Source organism: Dasypus novemcinctus, chromosome 5 (genome assembly GCF_030445035.2).
Source record: "Dasypus novemcinctus isolate mDasNov1 chromosome 5, mDasNov1.1.hap2, whole genome shotgun sequence".
NCBI classification, from domain to species: Eukaryota; Metazoa; Chordata; class Mammalia; order Cingulata; family Dasypodidae; genus Dasypus; species Dasypus novemcinctus.
Window position 1 is genome coordinate 55,893,741 of NC_080677.1, and position 17,268 is coordinate 55,911,008.

General features: G+C 38.2%; 1 protein-coding gene across 4 annotated transcripts in view; it reads right to left on the minus strand.

Moving 5' to 3' along the window:
- DYNC1I1 (dynein cytoplasmic 1 intermediate chain 1) overlaps positions 1–17,268 on the minus strand; it is a 367,795-nt gene that overhangs the window by 53,381 nt on the left and 297,146 nt on the right. For all 4 annotated transcript variants that reach the window (XM_004470734.5, XM_004470736.5, XM_004470735.5 and 1 more), the window contains 2 exons: positions 15,866–15,999; positions 11,320–11,464 (listed from right to left, as the gene is read on the minus strand). In XM_004470734.5, the coding sequence (XP_004470791.1) occupies positions 11,320–11,464; positions 15,866–15,999 (279 nt within the window). The remainder of the gene's footprint in view (positions 1–11,319; positions 11,465–15,865; positions 16,000–17,268) is intronic.

A 17,268-nucleotide genomic window follows, 5' to 3' on the forward strand; every position in this document is an offset into this window, starting at 1 on the left:
CAGGGCCCCTTGATCTGGTATGTGCCCCATTAGTGAATCTCTGGCCCTGTTTTGATAACTTCAGCTGGGCAATTTTAAAGATTTGTAATAAGTTGAACAAAAATTCAAAGAAGAGCCATGAAACAAAACCACTAGACAAGAGAGAGATATTGACTGCCAGAGTAAAGTCACCAGCATAATTAGATGCCTAGACATCAGCAAAAATTTACAAACCATACCAAGAAACAGAAAGATGTGTTACAGCCAAAGGAACAAATAAAAAATCCCGATGGATTTAAAACAACTAATCAAGGATGTTTACACAAATGTCCTAAATCAATTCAAGAAGTTGAAGGAAAATATGGCTAAAGAAATAAAGGATATTAAGAAGACACTGAGACTTAGAAGTAAAATTTCCCAACAAAATACAACCAAACTGAATCTAGCAGCATATTTTAAAAATTATACATGATGGACGATGAAGTGGTAATCATCCTTGATATGCAAGTTTGGTTCAACATGAGAAAGTCAATTAATCACACTAACAGAATGAAAGAAAATATTCACATGATCATTTCAATCAAAGCAGAAAAAGCATTTGAAAAAATACATCACTCTTTGTATATAAAAACACTTAGAACACTAGGAATAGAAGGAAACTGCCTCCACATGAAAAGGGCATATATGAAAAACTCCCAGTGAGCATCCTATTTAATGGTGGAAAACTGAATGCCCTCCATCTAAGATCGGAACAAGTCAAGGATATATACTTCATCCACTGTTGTTCAACACTGCATTAAAGTTTTGCCACAGCAATTAGGCAAGAAAAAGAAATAAAGACATCTAAATTGAAAAGAAAAAAGTAAATCATTCCTTATTTTCACTTGATATCATCTTATATCCAGGTAATCCTGAAAAATCTACAACAAAATTCCTAGAATTAATAAATGAATTCAGCAGAATGTCAGGGTAGATCAATAGCCAAAAATCACTAGTGCTTCTATATACAATGAACAATTGGAAGAAGGAAAAAAAATCCATTCAAAGTAACAGATTAAAAAATCAAATATAAAAGAATATATAAAACCAAGTATATGAAGGAATTCTAAACAGAATACAATAAAACATTGCTAAAGGAAATTTTAAAAGATCTAAATAAGTGGAAGGCTATTCTTTGTTCATGGATTGGATATCAACTTGATGTCAATACTACCTAAGGCAATTTGTAGATTCAAAGCATCCCCAATTAAAATACAAACAAGTTTCATTTAAGAAATGGAAAAGAAAATCATAAAATTTATAAGGATGGATAATGGGCCCTAAGTAGCTAAAGCCATCTTTAAAAAGAAGATTAAAGTTGGAGGAAACACATTTCCCAATCTTAAAGTTATAACAAAGTCATGGTAATCAAAAGACCATGGTAATGTCACAATGACAGACATATAGAACAATGACACAGAATTGAGATAACAGAATTTAACCCTCACATTTCTGGCCAATCAATTATTGGCAAGGTGGAAAAAACTTCTCAATCTGGAAAGAACTGCCTCTTCAACAAATAGTGTTGGGAAAACTGGACCACCATGAGTAAAAAATAGACCTTTATTTCACATCATATACAAAAAGAAACTAAAAAATGCATGATTCCATTTATTTGATATGTAAATATAAATCAATTTATAAAGATGATATTAAATTAGTAATTATGTAGGGCTGTGAAAGGATAGAGGGATTGTGAGGTGATTGCAAAGGGGTGTGGAGTTTTTTTTTTTTGAGGGCTGTGAAAGGATAGAGGGATTGTGAGGTGATTGCAAAGGGGTGTGGAGTTTTTTTTTTGAGTAAATTGTTCTGAAACTTATTTGATGACGGCACAATATCATGATTACACTAATGCCCATTGATTATACACTTAGGGTAGATTGTACGGTATGTAAATATATCTCAATAAAACTGCTTTAGAATAAATATGCAAGAATACCCAGAAAGAGCAGCTATCAACACCAAGGGAAGCATAGAGAGATTGAGATGTGATAAATTTCTATTTTTTATCTTTTTTGTTTTTTATCATTATTGAAATAATGAAAATGCTCCAATAATGATTGAAGTGATGAATACACAATTATGTGATTATGCCAAATGCCATTGACTGTACACTTTGGATGGATTGTGTGCTTCACTAATATATATCAACAAAGTTGATTTGTTCTAAAAAAAAAAAAAGAAGACACTGAGAGAGCAAAAAGAAAAATTTGAAAGTCAGCAAAGAAAATTAATAGAGTTTATGAAAATGGAAGATATAATAGATGAGATTAAAAATACATTAGAGGCAAACAACAGCAGATTTGAATTGGCTAAGGCTAGAATTTGTGAATGAGAAGATAGCACATCTGAACTTGAAAAGACAGGCGAATAGAAAGAGAAAAGAATAGGGAAAAAAAAGAAAAAATTTCTCAGAGAATTTAAAGACAACATGAAACATACAAATATACACCTTAGAGGTCTCCAAGCATGGGAAGAAAATAGAAAAGGGGCAGAAAGAATACTTGAGGAAATGATAGAAAACTTCCCAACCCTTATGAAAGACAAAAATATCAATATCTAAGGACAACACACCCCAAACAGAATAAATCTGAATAGACCCTACTCTAAGACACCTACTATGCAGAATGTCAAATGCCCAAGATAAAGAGAGGATTCTAAAAGCAGCAAAAGAAAATCAATGTATCATATACAAGGGAACATCACTAAGACTAAGTACTGATCTGTCATCAGAAACCATGGAGGTTAGAAGGCAGTGATATGATATATTTAAGGTACTGAAAGAGAAAAACTGCTATCCAAGAATTCTGTATCTGGCAAAACTGTCCTAAAATGAGGGGGAGTTTAAAATCTTTACTGACTGTAGCAGTTTGGTATGGTTTTAATTGAGTCTATTTCTGGGCATGATTGAGTTATGATTAGGGCTTTGATTGGGCCACATCATTAGGGCATCTAGTCCCCACCCCTTGGTGGGTGGGGACTCACAGATAAAAGGCATGGCAAAGGACAGAGTTAGAGCTTTTGATGGAAGCATTTTTGATGTTGGAGTTTTGATACTGGAGTTTGATGCTGAAGCCTTAAGCTGGAGTCAGGAGAAAAACAGAGAGGAATAGAAATGGCTCCTTAGACATGGCAGAAACCCCAGAGGGAGACAGAGCCATTTGCCTGATAGTCTACAGCTGACCTCGTGGAGAGAGGCAAAGCCTAGAGAGTCTCATAGTCTACATCTGACCTTGTGGAGAAAACAGAGGACCTGAGCCCAGAGAAGAGCAAGACCCTGGAAGGGAGGAACCCAGGAAGCCTGAACCCTTGCAGATGTCAGCAGCCATTTTGTTCCAGCATGTGAAAATAGACTTTGGTGAAGGAAGTAACTTATGCCTTATGGCCTGGTATCTGTAAGCTCCTACCCCAAATAAATACCCTTTATAAAAACCAAGCAATTTCTGGTATTTTGCATCAGCACCCCTTTGGCTAACTAATACAATGACAAACAAAAACTGAGAGAACTAGCTACAAAAAAACAAGATTTACAAGAGATACTAAAGGGAGTGCTGCAGCCTGAAAGGAAAAGACAAGGGCAGAAAAGACAATGGAAAGCCAAAGGACAAAATGGACAAAGGAAAGTAATGCGTTTATAGCAATAACACTTTAATGTTAATGGATTGAACTCCTCAGTTAAAAGACATAGATAGAATGGTTAAAAAATATGAGCCATCTACTTGCTACTACAAGAGATGCCTTAGATGCAAGGAAACAATTGGGCTGGAAGTAAAAGGTTGGAAAAAGATATTTTGCACTAATAGGAACCAAAAAAGATTGGAAATAGTGGGAAACGGACTTTGGCCCAGTGGTTAGGGCGTCCGTCTACCATATGGGAGGTCAGCGGTTCAAACCCCGGGCCTCCTTGACCCGTGTGGAGCTGGCCATGCGCAGTGCTGATGCGCGCAAGGAGTGCCGTGCCATGCAAGGGTGTCCCCCGCGTGGGGGAGCCCCACGCGCAAGGAGTGCGCCCGTGAGGAAAGCTGCCCAGTGTGAAAAGAAAGTGCAGCCTGCCCAGGAATGTTGCCGCCCACACTTCCCGTGCCGCTGACGACAACAGAAGCGGATGGAGAAACAAGACGCAGCAAATAGACACCAAGAACAGACAACCAGGGGAGGGGGGGAAATTAAATAAATAAATAAATCTTTAAAAAAAAAAAAAAAAGATTGGAAATAGTGATACTAATGTTGGATGAAATAGATTTTAAGTGTAAAACTGTTATAAGGGATGAAGAGTTCATTATATTAATAAAAGGGGCAATTCACCAAGAATAAATAACTGTAATAAATATTAATGCACCAAACATGGGATACCCCAAAATACATGAGGCACATACTGGAAAAACTGAAGGAAGAAATAGATATTTCTACAATAATATTTGGAGACTTCAATACACAACTCTCAGCCCTGGATAGAACATCTGGACAGTGGATGAATAAGGGAACAGAGAGCTTGAATAATATGATAAATGAACTGGACCTAACATATTTATAGACCCTTATGCTCCCAAACAGCAGAATATACACTCTTCTCAAGTGATCATAGATCCTTTTCCTTTGACCTCTGGGTCAAAGACAGGTTCAATAAATCTAAAGTGATTGAAATTATACAATGCACTTTCTCTGATCATAATGGAATGTAACTGGAAATCAACAATGGGTAGAAGAAGGAGAAATCACAAATATATGGAGATTAAACAACAGAGTCTTAATAAATCAGTTGGTCAAAGAAGAAATTGAAAGAGAAATGAGTAAATATCTTGAGATGAATGAAAATAAGAACACAACATATCAAAACATATGGGATAGAGTGAAGGCAGTGCTGAGAGGGAAATTTATAGTCATCAGTGCTTATATTAAAAAAGAAGAAAGTGCTAAAATTTAAGACCTAGATGCATATCTGGAGGAACTATAAAAATAACAGCAAACTAATCCCAAACCAAGCAGAAGGAAAGAAATAACAAAGATCACAGCAGAAACAAAAAAAATTGATAACAAAAAACCAAGAGAGAATCAACAAAACCAAAAGTTGGCTCTTCGAGAAGATAAAAAAATCAACAAATGTTTACCTAGACTGACAAAGAAGATGCAAATAAATATAATCAGAAATGAGAAGTGGGACACTACCCCTGGCCCCACAGAAATAAAAGAGACCATAAGAAGATACTATGAAAACTGTACATCAAATTAGACAGACAAGAACAACCTACACTGACCCTAGAAGTCATAGAGGACCTAAACAATCCAATCACAAGTAAAGTATCATCAACCAACCCCTCCCCCCAAAATGAAAAGCACAGGACCAGATGGCTTCACAGGTGAATTTTATCAATCATTCAAAGAAGATCTAGGGAAGCAGACTTGGCCCAATGGATAGGGTGTCCACCTACCACATGGGAGGTCTGCAGTTCAAACCCCAGGCCTCCTTGACCTGTGTGCAGCTGGCCCATGCGCAGTGCTGATGCACCTAAGGAGTGCCCTGCCATGCAGGGGTGTCTCCCATGTAGGGGAGCCCCATGCGCAAGGAGTGTGCCCCGTAAGGAGAGCCACCCAGCATGAAAGAAAGTGCAGCCTGCCCAAGAATGGCACCACACACACAGAGGCCTGACACAGCAAGATGACACAACAAAAAGAAACACATATTCCAGGTGCTGCTAATAAGGATAGAAGTGGTCACAGAAGAACACACAGCGAATGGACACAGAGAGCAGACAACTGGGGAGTAGGGAAGGGGAGAGAAATAAATAAAAAATAAATCTTAAAAAAAAAAAAGATCTAATGCCAATCTTGCTCAAACTCTTCCAAAAAATTGAACAGGAAGGAACACTATCAAACTCATTCTATGAAGCCAACATCACCCTAATACCAAAGTGAGATAAAGATACTATGAAAAAAGAAAATTATAGACCAATTTCTCTAATGAATATAGATGTAAAAATCCTCAACAAAATACTTTCTAATTGAATCCAACAGCACATTAAGAGAATATACATCATGATCAGGTGGGTTTTATCCCAGATATGCAAACATGGTTCAACACAAGAAAATCAATTAGTATAATACACCACATTAATAAATTGGAGAAGAAAAATCACATGATCATCCCAAATCATGTAGATAAGGCATTGACAAAATACAGCATTCTTTCTTGATAAAAAAACTCTGAAAAATAGGAATAGAAGAAAGCTTTCTCAACACAGTAAAGTGCATAGATGAAAAACTCATATCTCGCATTATACTCAGTGGTGAATGACTATAGGCTTTCCTGTTGAGATTGGGAACAAGCCAAGGATGCCCACTGTCACCACTGTTATTCAATATTATGCTAAAAGTTTTAGCGAGAGCAATTAGGCTAGATAAGTTAATAAAAGACACTCAAATAGGAAAGGAAGAGTTAAAACTTTCACTATTTTCTGAGGATATGATCCTATACCTAGAAAATCCCCCCAAAACCACAACAAAGCTACTAGAACAAATAGATGAGTTCAGCAAAGTGGCAGGATACAAGAAAAATCAATAGCGTTTCTATATACTACTAATGAGCCTTCTGAGGAGGAAGTCAGAAAAAAATTCCATTTAAAATAGTGACTAAAAGAATCAAATAATTTAGAAATAAATTTAACCAAGGACATAAGGGGTCTGTATTCAGAAAACTACAAAACATTGCTAAAAGAAACCAAGTAAGACCTAAATAAATGGGAAGACATTTTGTGATCATGGACTGGAAGACTAAATATCATTAAGATGTCAATTCTACCTAAAGTGATTTACAGATTCAACACAATGCCAATAAAAATTCCAACAGTCTTTTTTTTTCTTTTTTCAGAAATGGGAAAGCCAATTATCAAATTTATTTGGAAGGGTAAGGAGAACCGAATAGCCAAAAATATCTTAAAGAAGAACTGAGTTGTCCTAAATGATATTGCAGGGACAGATGCTGAATATTATATATCCTGCCATAACCCACTGAATGGACTGGGGGAGAGTGTAAACTACAATGTAAATTATAATCTATGTGGTGCAGCAGTGCTCCAAAATGTATTCATCAAAAGCAATGAATGTGTCACAATGATGAGAGAGGTTATTGATGTGGGAGGAGTGGGGTGGGGTGGGGTGTGGGGTATATGGGAACCTCATATTTTTTAATGTAATATTTTTTGTGATCTATGTGCCTTTAAAAAAAAGGGCAATTAAATAAAAAAATTTTAAAAAAGAACTAAGTTGGAGGACTCTCACTTTATAACTTTATTTTAAAACATATTACTTAGGTACAGTAGTAAAAACAGCATGGCTCTGGCAGAAAGATATACATCTTGACCAATGGGTTTAAACTGAGAATTCAGAAATAGACCCTCATATCTATGGTCACGTGATTATCAACAAGGGTGTTAAACCCACCCAACTGGGACAGTCTATTCAACAAATGGTGCTGCAAGAACTGGACATCTATAGCTAAAAGAAAGAAAGAGGACCCCTACTCTTACCTTATATAAAAATTAACTCAAAATGAATCAAGGACCTAAAGGTAAAAGCTAGAACTATAAAACCCCTAGAAGAAAATGTAGGGAAACAGCTTCAAGATCTTGTGGTAGGTGGTGGTTTCTTCAGCCTTACACTCCTAGGATGAATAACAAAAGGAAAAATAGATAAATGGGACTTCCTCAAAATTAAACACTCTTGTGCTTCAAACAACTTTGTTAAGAAGATGAAAAGGCAGCTTACTCAAAGGGAGAACATTTTCCAAAAACTATGTATCTGATAAGGGTTTGATTTCCATGTTATAAATAAAGACAAGTAACACATTTAAAAATGGGCAAAAGACTTTAGCAGATATTTTTTCAAAGAAGAAATACAAATGGCCAAAAAGCACATGAAAAGATGCTCGACACCACAAGCTATTAGGGAAATGCAGATCAAAACTTCAATGAGATACCATTTCATGCCTTATAGAATGGCCATTTAAAAAAAAAAAACACACAGAAAACTACAAGTGCTGGAGAGGATGTGGAGAAATAGGAACACTTTTGAAATGCTGGTGGGAATGTAAACCGGTACAGCCTCTGTGGAAGGTTGTGTAGCTGTTCCTCAGAAACCTAAATATAGAACCGACATATGATCTGGCAATCCCACTACTAGGAATATTTTCAGGAGAACTGTAGGCAAGGATGCCAACAGACATATGCACAGCAATGTTCATAGCGGCATTATTCAGTAAAATAAGCCAAGCACAAAAGGAGAAATATTGTATGATTTCACTTACATGAAATATCTAGAATAAGCAAACTCATTGTGATAGAAAGTAGATTAGTGGTTACCAGGGGCTTTGGGGAAGGGGAAATGGGGAGTTATTTCTTAATGTATGCAGAGTTTCTGTTTGGAGTGATGAAAAGTTTTGGTAATAGATGGTGATGATGATAGCATAACATTGTACATGTACTTAATGCCATTGAAATGTACAAAATGGTTAAAATGACAAACTTTATGTCATATATATGCTACCACAATAATATTTTAAAAAATCCACGCAATCATGTATAGGCGTATCATTCCAGCCTCATTTCATGCCATTCCCTAGGGAATATATTTTTTCCTCCATTTGGGTGGAACTGGCTGCTGATGCATTTGTTGATTCAGCTTCCTGGAATGCAACCTGCTTGGTCTTCTGTTTCCAAGGTAAACTACTCCCAGCAAAGTTTCTTGTTCAATTTGAAGCCTTCCATGACAAAGGTGTAGTGATGAAACGTGATGTGGTGGCAGGTGGCGGTGGGGGGGGCAATGTAGTGCTTTAACCCTGTCCCCCTTCACACTGTCCTCATAGTGCTGGATTGGCAACAACTAGCATCCTGGTGGCACCTTCATGTGTCCCCTCAAGCCGCTCTTCACTGGGCCCCTGTTCTAACTTCTAGGTCCTTTTTTTGCACCCTCATAGTGCTTTCTGAAGATATTTATCGTTACGTATTTCACCAGAACTAAACATCTGCTGCCCCTGCTCCGTTCCAGATGTTCCCCATGCCCTTCATACCTCACATTCCATGGTGAACTCATTAGCCTCCATCCTCAGCCTTCTTTCCACCACATGCACCAGTGGAACTCCAGCTCTCCATCACCTCAAGTAGAAGCTGCTCATTATCACACAGTGTTTCAGTATTAGTGAGTAGGTCAGCTTCTTCCTTGCTCTCCAGGCCTATTTCAGACCATTACTCTCAAGTTCTCTAGTAAAAAAGTCCTGCTCCTTTCAAGCATCAGGTACCATCATTTACCTCTCCCCCTAATATTTTGAAGACTTAAGCACTAGGATCACTGTCTTCTTTCCTGTCGCAGCCTTGCCATCATCCTGGCCCACTCAAAGCAGCACCTTGACCTTTTTTTAATTTATTTTTTATTTCCAGGCCCTCCTCAATTCCAGTGAACTCCACTTTATGCCACTGCAGCTCTACCCATAAGTACACTCTTTTTTTTTTTTTTCACTTGGAACTATTCCAGTTGTGAGATACTAAAGCCAAACATATCACTTTCTAACAAAAATCTCCCATTTTACTAACTCTCTTACTCGATAACTTTTATCATACCTGTTCTTTGATCTTAAAGAAACTTCCAATTCTCTGCTCCCTTTGCTTTCTCTTTCCCTTTCCTTTCAGCTCCAGCTTCGAATCTTTTGTCTACCATATCAAATGTTCTCTTCTCCATATCTCCCTATCCCGAGTTCTGTCACTTTCTGGTAAAGCTCCTACCCAGTTCCTCTGAACATTCCCTTCATCCATGCCCCATCTTTGGGCCACTGAGCCTCCTGGAAGAAGTTAGCTTGAAGATTGATGCCACTAAAATATTCTGGTCTTCAACTCCAACGAGTGCTCCATACTGCACCTTGACCTTCTGGCCCATAGTCCTTCCTTCTCTGCTTCCCTAATCAGCTCTTGCTTGTTCTCTGTGACCAGCTGGAACCTGTTCCCTTAACTACCTCCATGTTCCACTCAGCAGATTATTTCATTAACTACCTCACTGAGAAAGAGAAGCCTTATAGGAGAGTTTTCTCACTTCTATTCACCAAACCTACACATGTACATATATTTGTCTCATTGCCTTTTGCTCCTTAGTTACAATAGAAGAGATATCATTGCTCTATTTTACAGTTCATTCCTTTGCCATGCTATGGATCTCATCACTTCCACATATTCAGGTCTCTCTTTCTACCTGACATAGATTTTCACCTTCCTTTACTGGCTCTTCAACAACTGTGGCATTCTTAAGAGCCTCTAGGACCTTAAAAAAAGGAAAAAAAAAGAAAGAAAGAAAAGAAAGAAAAAAGACAAAAAGAAAAAAACTCTCTCTTAACTCCCTATCTCCTCTCTTAATAGTTGAAATTCTTGATGTTTCTTCTATGGTTCCTCATTTTCCATTCACTCCTTAATCCATTGTAATTTGTGTCTCACCATCAACATACTCCAATGACACTGTGCCTGCCATCGGCACCTGAAACTTCCTTGTTGCTAGATACAAAGAACATAATTGAGTTCTGGTGTTGCTTCTCTGAAGTATTCGTTGCTGTCGATTACTCCTTACTCTTTTTTTTACAGAAAATTCCAAACATATTCAAAAGTAGAATAATATCCATCACTGAGCTTCAATAATTATCTTCTGAGATGAGATGTGAGGGCATTTTCAGGACTTGGAGTTGTCCTGGGTGGTTCTGCAGGGACAGTTAGCAGACATTGTATGTCCTCCCATGGCCCACTGGGTGGACTGTGGGAGAGTGTGGGCTATGATGTGAACCATTGATCATGAGGTACAGCGGTGCTCAGAGATGTATTCACCAAATGCAATGAATGTCTCATTATGATGGAGGAGATTGTTGTTATGGGGGGAGGAGTGGGGTGAGGTGGATGAGGGGTATATGGGGACCTCATATTTTTTTAATGTAATATTAAAAAAATAAATAAAGACAAAAAAATAATTATCTTCTGTATCAGGGGTCCAAAGACTCCCAAGGGGTCCACGGAAAGATTTCAGGGGGTCTATGAGCTTAGATTAAAAAAAATCAGGTTATTATCTTATTTTCTCTGACCCCTAACTGAAATCTAGATTTCCTTCACTTATGAATGTATGCAATAAATAAATTACAGTAGTATTCACTTCACCTGACTGGCAAAAGGGTCCCTGGAACAAAAAAGGTTAAGAACTCTTGCTCTAAAGCAAACCCCAGGAAATGGACAAAGGCCTCTTCCTCAATCTATAACCTGAGAAGTTCAATTAAAATATTCTTACCTTTGTGGTCCACAGTTTGATGGTCCAGTCAAAGGATGATGTGACAAACAGGTGTGAAAAGTCAATAGGGCCCACTGCCATGTGGCAATTAATTCCCGTCACTGGTCCTTGATGACCTTCAAAGACCTCACCAATACCTGCTTTGCTACACAAAGAACAAATGTGAAAACAATGTCACTGACCTTTGCAAAACAGTGATTGCTTTAAAGAAAAACTCATCTCTGCATGATAGCTTCTCCAAAATTTAGAACGAACATGCACTATCAAAAAATGAAGCCACATTTACAGTTATCTGTAAATTTTAAAAAAAGTTTGCAAAAGTGTTATGCTATTCTTGATGATTAAAAACATAATTATTAAGAATGAGACGGGGTAATAAAGGGACAACAATCTTTTTAATCTTGAGAATTAAATATTCTTTTTTAGGAGTTCCTCAGAGCCTAGCAAGGTTGATCAAGTATGCTGAAGGAACACATATACACTTAGACCTCAGAAAATTCCATATTTATAAGACAATTCTATTTTTGTGATGACGTTTTGCACATGTTCCACTTTAACTCCTTTTGGAAAGTCTATCAGCTATAAAACTTTACAGATCCTTAAAGGAATAATCATTTATCTTTCCAAGGAAATTTCTTAATTTAAGTTCATATATATTATAATACTTTGTGGAAACCCTTGTCATCATAAAACAATATGCTTAATTTAAATGTAATATGGAGAAAACGATGTTTTCACTCAAAGCAGAAGAGAGATTTACAAGTCTAGTAAGTATAAATTCCATGATGACAGGTACCTTTTCTTTCTTGTTGCTAAGAGTTAAGCACACAGGAAGTGCTCAATAAATATTTGTTGCATGAACTAGCAAAGGAAAAGAGGTAAACATAGGCCTTTGTTTTTAAAGAAGCACATTCAAGAGATAGTAATTCATATTTTAAAAGTTACCCCAATTTCTTCTATTGCTAGTGTCACAAAAGTTCTATAGTAGAAAACAAGTAAGTCCTAGAAATGGAAGAAATTGTATCATTGATGAGGAGACAGTGTCCACGGGAGTTGCTGAGGGCAGGGAGAGGGTAGCAGAGGTGTGATAAGGTGGCATTTTGGGGACTTGGAGTTGTCCTGAATGATATTGCAGGGACAGATACAGGACATTATATATCCAGTCGTAATCCACTGAATGAACTAGGAGGGAGTGTAAACTACAATATAAACTATAATCCATGCGGTGTAGCAATGCTCCAAAATGTATTCATCGAATGCAATGAATGCAGGAAGCAGATTTGGCTCAATGGTTAGAGGATCCACCTACCACATGGGAGGTCCAGGGTTCAAACCCAGGGCTTCTTGACCCGTGTGGAGCTGGCCCATGTGCAGTGCTGATGTGCGCGAGGAGTGCCCTGCCACACAGGGGTGTCCCCCGCATAGGGGAGCCCCATGCACAAGGAGTGCACCCTGTAAGGGGAGCTGCCCAGCACAAAAAAGTGCAGCCTGCCTAGGGTGGTGCCGCACACATGGAGAGCTGATGCAACAAGATGACGCAACAAAAAGAGACATAGATTCCCAGTGCTGCTGACAAGAATACAAACAGACACAGAAGAACACACAGCGAATGGACACAGAGAGGAGACAACTGGGGGGGGGGGGGGCGGGCAGGGAAGGGGAGAGGAATAAACAAAAAATTTAAAAAATCTTAAAAAAACCAAAAACTGAAAACAAATGCAATGAATGAAAGAGGTTGTTGATATGGGAGGAGTGGGGATGGTGTGGGGTGTGGGGTATATGGGAACCTCTTATAATTTTTAATGTAACATTTTCTGTGATTTATGTATCTTTAAAAAAAGAAGACAAAAAAAATTGCTGAAAAAAAAAAAAGTTACCCACAGGCAAATTTAACTGATTTAACCAAGCTGGGATTATTTCCAGCCTCTATTATCACATAATAGTCTACATGCAATCATATGCAATTAGAAAAATCTTAGAGAACATAACCAAAATACCATATTTTTAAAAATCCATGTGTGAGGTTATAAATATGACAAATATGTAGGGATTGTGGAACCTAAATATTATGTCATGATGAGTAAAAGTGAATTAAGTTATTAAAACATTGAGGCTTCTAGAGTACCGAAAAATGTCAATGTGCTGAGCAAAATTTGAAATTATAAGCAAAGTGCTGCAGTGTGTTCCATGTAACAGGCACTCAAAAATTACGTCCAGTGAAACTGCTAACAGCAGTTCCACACGTGATCATTTAAATTTGTTCTAATGAACACGAGGAACTGATCTTTGAAGTGGCCCCTGGTGAGATTCCACTTGTTCTTAACAGCATCCTGAAAGGGTTTATAGGGTGCAAAATGAAGACCTTACTTAATTTATGGAAGTGGATTTGCACCTCCTCCATGTTAGGCAGAAAGGAGAAATTCCCCAATCCCTGCCCCTGCCCTATAACCCTATATGACCCATTTAAAATGATGACGAAGCCCAATTCCTGCTACTATATGACTTTACTAAGAGCTATATTTTGTATTTCAGATGGATGAACTGATAGAAAAGTGAAATCGAGCTCATTGTAAAGAGATTTGTGGTGTTTGGTATAGATACTCTTCTTTGGAACCAAAAGTGCATATTCTGATTGTGCCTGAAAATGAAAAAAAGCCATAGAACAGAAATGGAGAAACTACTTCTCACATTGATGAAACTTGGGAAAAATAATTCTGAAAATTATCAGTGACCGTACTTTATAACTTTCACAGATATTTAAGGTCCTAGGTAATCCCCTGGGTTAAGTGAGCTGACCCTATCTCCTATTAATTCTAATAAATGTGTAGCTAAACGTGGGACTCCGTGATTAGCCCACTACATTCTCTGTGACTTTCTTATGCCACTCAGAACATTCTACCTGTTGTACATTTACCTTTCCCTCTGTCAACTTCTTGATGATGAGAACCATGTTTAAATGATAGCCTCATGCCTCACAGCACCTAGCAATGTGCTTGGCTCCAAGTAGGTGTGCAGTAGGTGTTTGGGTGAAGGAATAATGTTATCAGATATTTTCATGATTTGATAAAACTTTAATGCATGGTTTTAGCCAGCTTTTATGAAGCAGGAGTGTTGCGTATGAAACTGTGAGATGTAATTTCCGTAGTCATCTTTAAATCACGTAAGCAGGGCAAATACTGCTTGTTTCTACATACAGAGCAGCAGGAGTATCATAACATGTACCCATAGAAAAATCACATAGCTGAACCACAGATGCTCATAACTTCTACAAATCACAGAAACATCCAACTATGAAGTTGGAACTGTTTGTTATTCCTCATTAAATCTAATTAGCCTGGAATGAGTGCAGGAGATGAAAAATCAATTGAACAAGAACTACTAAGGTGAAAAAGAGGTTAAACACCAGGGTGGACATAGTGAACCCTTCAAAAGATGTGAGGCCACCTGTTAATTTTTGCATGCAAGTTTATAATCCAGTCCAAATTTTTAGATTCCGCTTGATCTTGATAGCTTTCCAGGGGATATGTGCCATCTCTCAATCAAAGCAGACTCTTATCATCTGGAAATTGCAAGGTGGCTTGCATATCTTATACTGGTCCAGCCCCTTTGACTAGGAGTAGGGGCCCTAGGCTATATATTTGGATATAGTCATTTATTCATTGCTCAAATAGATTTTTAGATCCTTACTTATTATGTGCCAGGCATTGGGCAGAGAATCAAAGATGAAACAGAAATAGTCTAATAAGAGGAAATGGCAGGTGAATAAATAATTGAAATTAAATGCTATTGTAGAAGCAGATATAAAAAGTAGCAAAACTTCTCTGACAGCCTGCAGCCCCAATCTCCTTATCCTGTTTTAATTTTTCTCCATAGCACTTATTACCACCTAAAACTACATAGTTACTTGTTTATTTATCTTTCAATATGTTTCAAGAAACATATTGACTCCATGTCTGTCTTGTTCCTTGCTGCATCCTTAGGATGGTGCCTGGTACGTGGGTGGTCCTTAATAAATACTTCTTTAATGAATGAATGAATAAAAGGAAAGAAAATTCTCTGAGACTATAAAGGAGGGAGTGGTTTTCTCTTGCTCGAGAGAGTCTGAAAAGTTTCAAAGTGGAGTGTCTGAGTAGAAGAGGAACGAACCAGGCCAAGAAGAGAGAAAGGCTAGGGCCAGGTGAAAAGAAGACATGTGGCGGAGGCTGCTGGGGTAAGCCATGCTTGGGGACTGTCATACCTGATAGGCAGCAGCTGGTGCTTGAAGGTATGTGGAGAAGATAAGGCTGGGAAAAGGCAGGTAGTTAAGGGTCTCACGTGTTATGCTAAGAAGCTTGGACTGTTTTCCTCAAGGCACTGTGAGCATCAGAGATTTACAAATGAGTAAAGACCGCAGCAGTCATATGCTTTAAGATGATGAACGCTCAAAGTTGTGTTTGCCTGTCTTCAGGAATGCCATTCACATAATGAAAGGTGATTATAACTCAGGGTGTGGTAATAGACCTTCAGAAAAGAGCAACACGTCCTCAATGAGAAAACAGAAAATCACCTTCCATGACGACAAGCCGTGTAGACTGTACCCTCCTCGCTGCCGACCACGAAATTATTGACATCTCCCATTGGGAAAGCCATTCCGGTAACAGCCACAGGCTTGGACTTATTGTACACCAGCTCCATGCTCTCCTACCAAAACACGGCATGGTTACATTTCCATCTGTCAACTCCTTGCCATGCCAAAGATAGCATGGAAAAATCATTTGGCTAAATTGTCTGTTTGCTTTTCACACAGCGTTACAAAAGACCCCGGCTGTGCCAGAAACCACGCTTTACTGCCCCTGACATTCACGCTTCTGTCTATCTCTGGTTTCAGGCCGGCTGGATTTCATCAGCATTTGCTGTTGCTTCTTAAGTCAGGCAGAGATGACAGGTGAGAATTTTGAAACTAATGGTGCAGAAACTAAAGATAATACTGTAATGGTTACACTTGTCAGCCCCAAGCTTTAATAAAACACATAATACCCTTCTATTTACAAACATCTTCAAAATCAATTGTTCATGAGGATACACATGTGTTAATATGAGATGCACTAAGTACATTTGTCAAAGCAGTAGTGTGTGTCCTCCATGGTCTAAAACCAGCAAGTTGCCACTCTCAGGCCATAAAAACCAGATTTCAGCAGAGACTAGATTTCAAGAAGGGAATATAGGCAATTGGCCTGCAAAGCACTTTGTTTAAACAAGCCTTTAAAAGAGTAAATGAAAGCCCTTATTTTATATAAAATAATTTTTTTTAAAAATTGGGGATTAAAGTGTATTTTAAAAGACATATTGCTGACTCAGGTTTATGACAGTGAAGACTAAGTATAAATGGTATCCCTGAGTATTTTTGGATATTTACATCAATTGATCTATTTTGTGCATTTGAAATTGTTAAAAAGAAATCATTCTGGGGTATCCTATCATTTGGGGAATCAGTCTTTCCTGTGCAAACAAACCAGGTGTTCTCAGCAGAGGAGTCCATAAATCGAAATCCCATGCTAACAGTGCTGTAGCAGCCCTCCTGGACATGTGCTGTGCTCACAGTTCCACATCCTTTAATCCAGATGAAGTGAGTGAGCACCAGTATCTGGACTGAGGGAGGGGTCATTACGACAATATAATATGGAAAACTGGGCCATCCAACAGTCTGCTCCACATGTAGCAGCAGGGAAGGTAGAGTCTCCTGGTCAACCACGTGGGAGAGACAGGGATCAGCGTCACCCTCTAGTCCTCCCTGCTCTCCACAGAAGTCATGCCGTGTAATGAAATGTCGGTTTAGAGATGGGAATCTGTGGGCATAAAACTAATAAAAATGGTCTTGTTGCCCTTGTGTGACTGGTTTTAACCTAGAGAAATATACAACTGATCAGCAGAATGGGTAATTAAATGTTCCTAAATAGTGGGTGTCCCTGC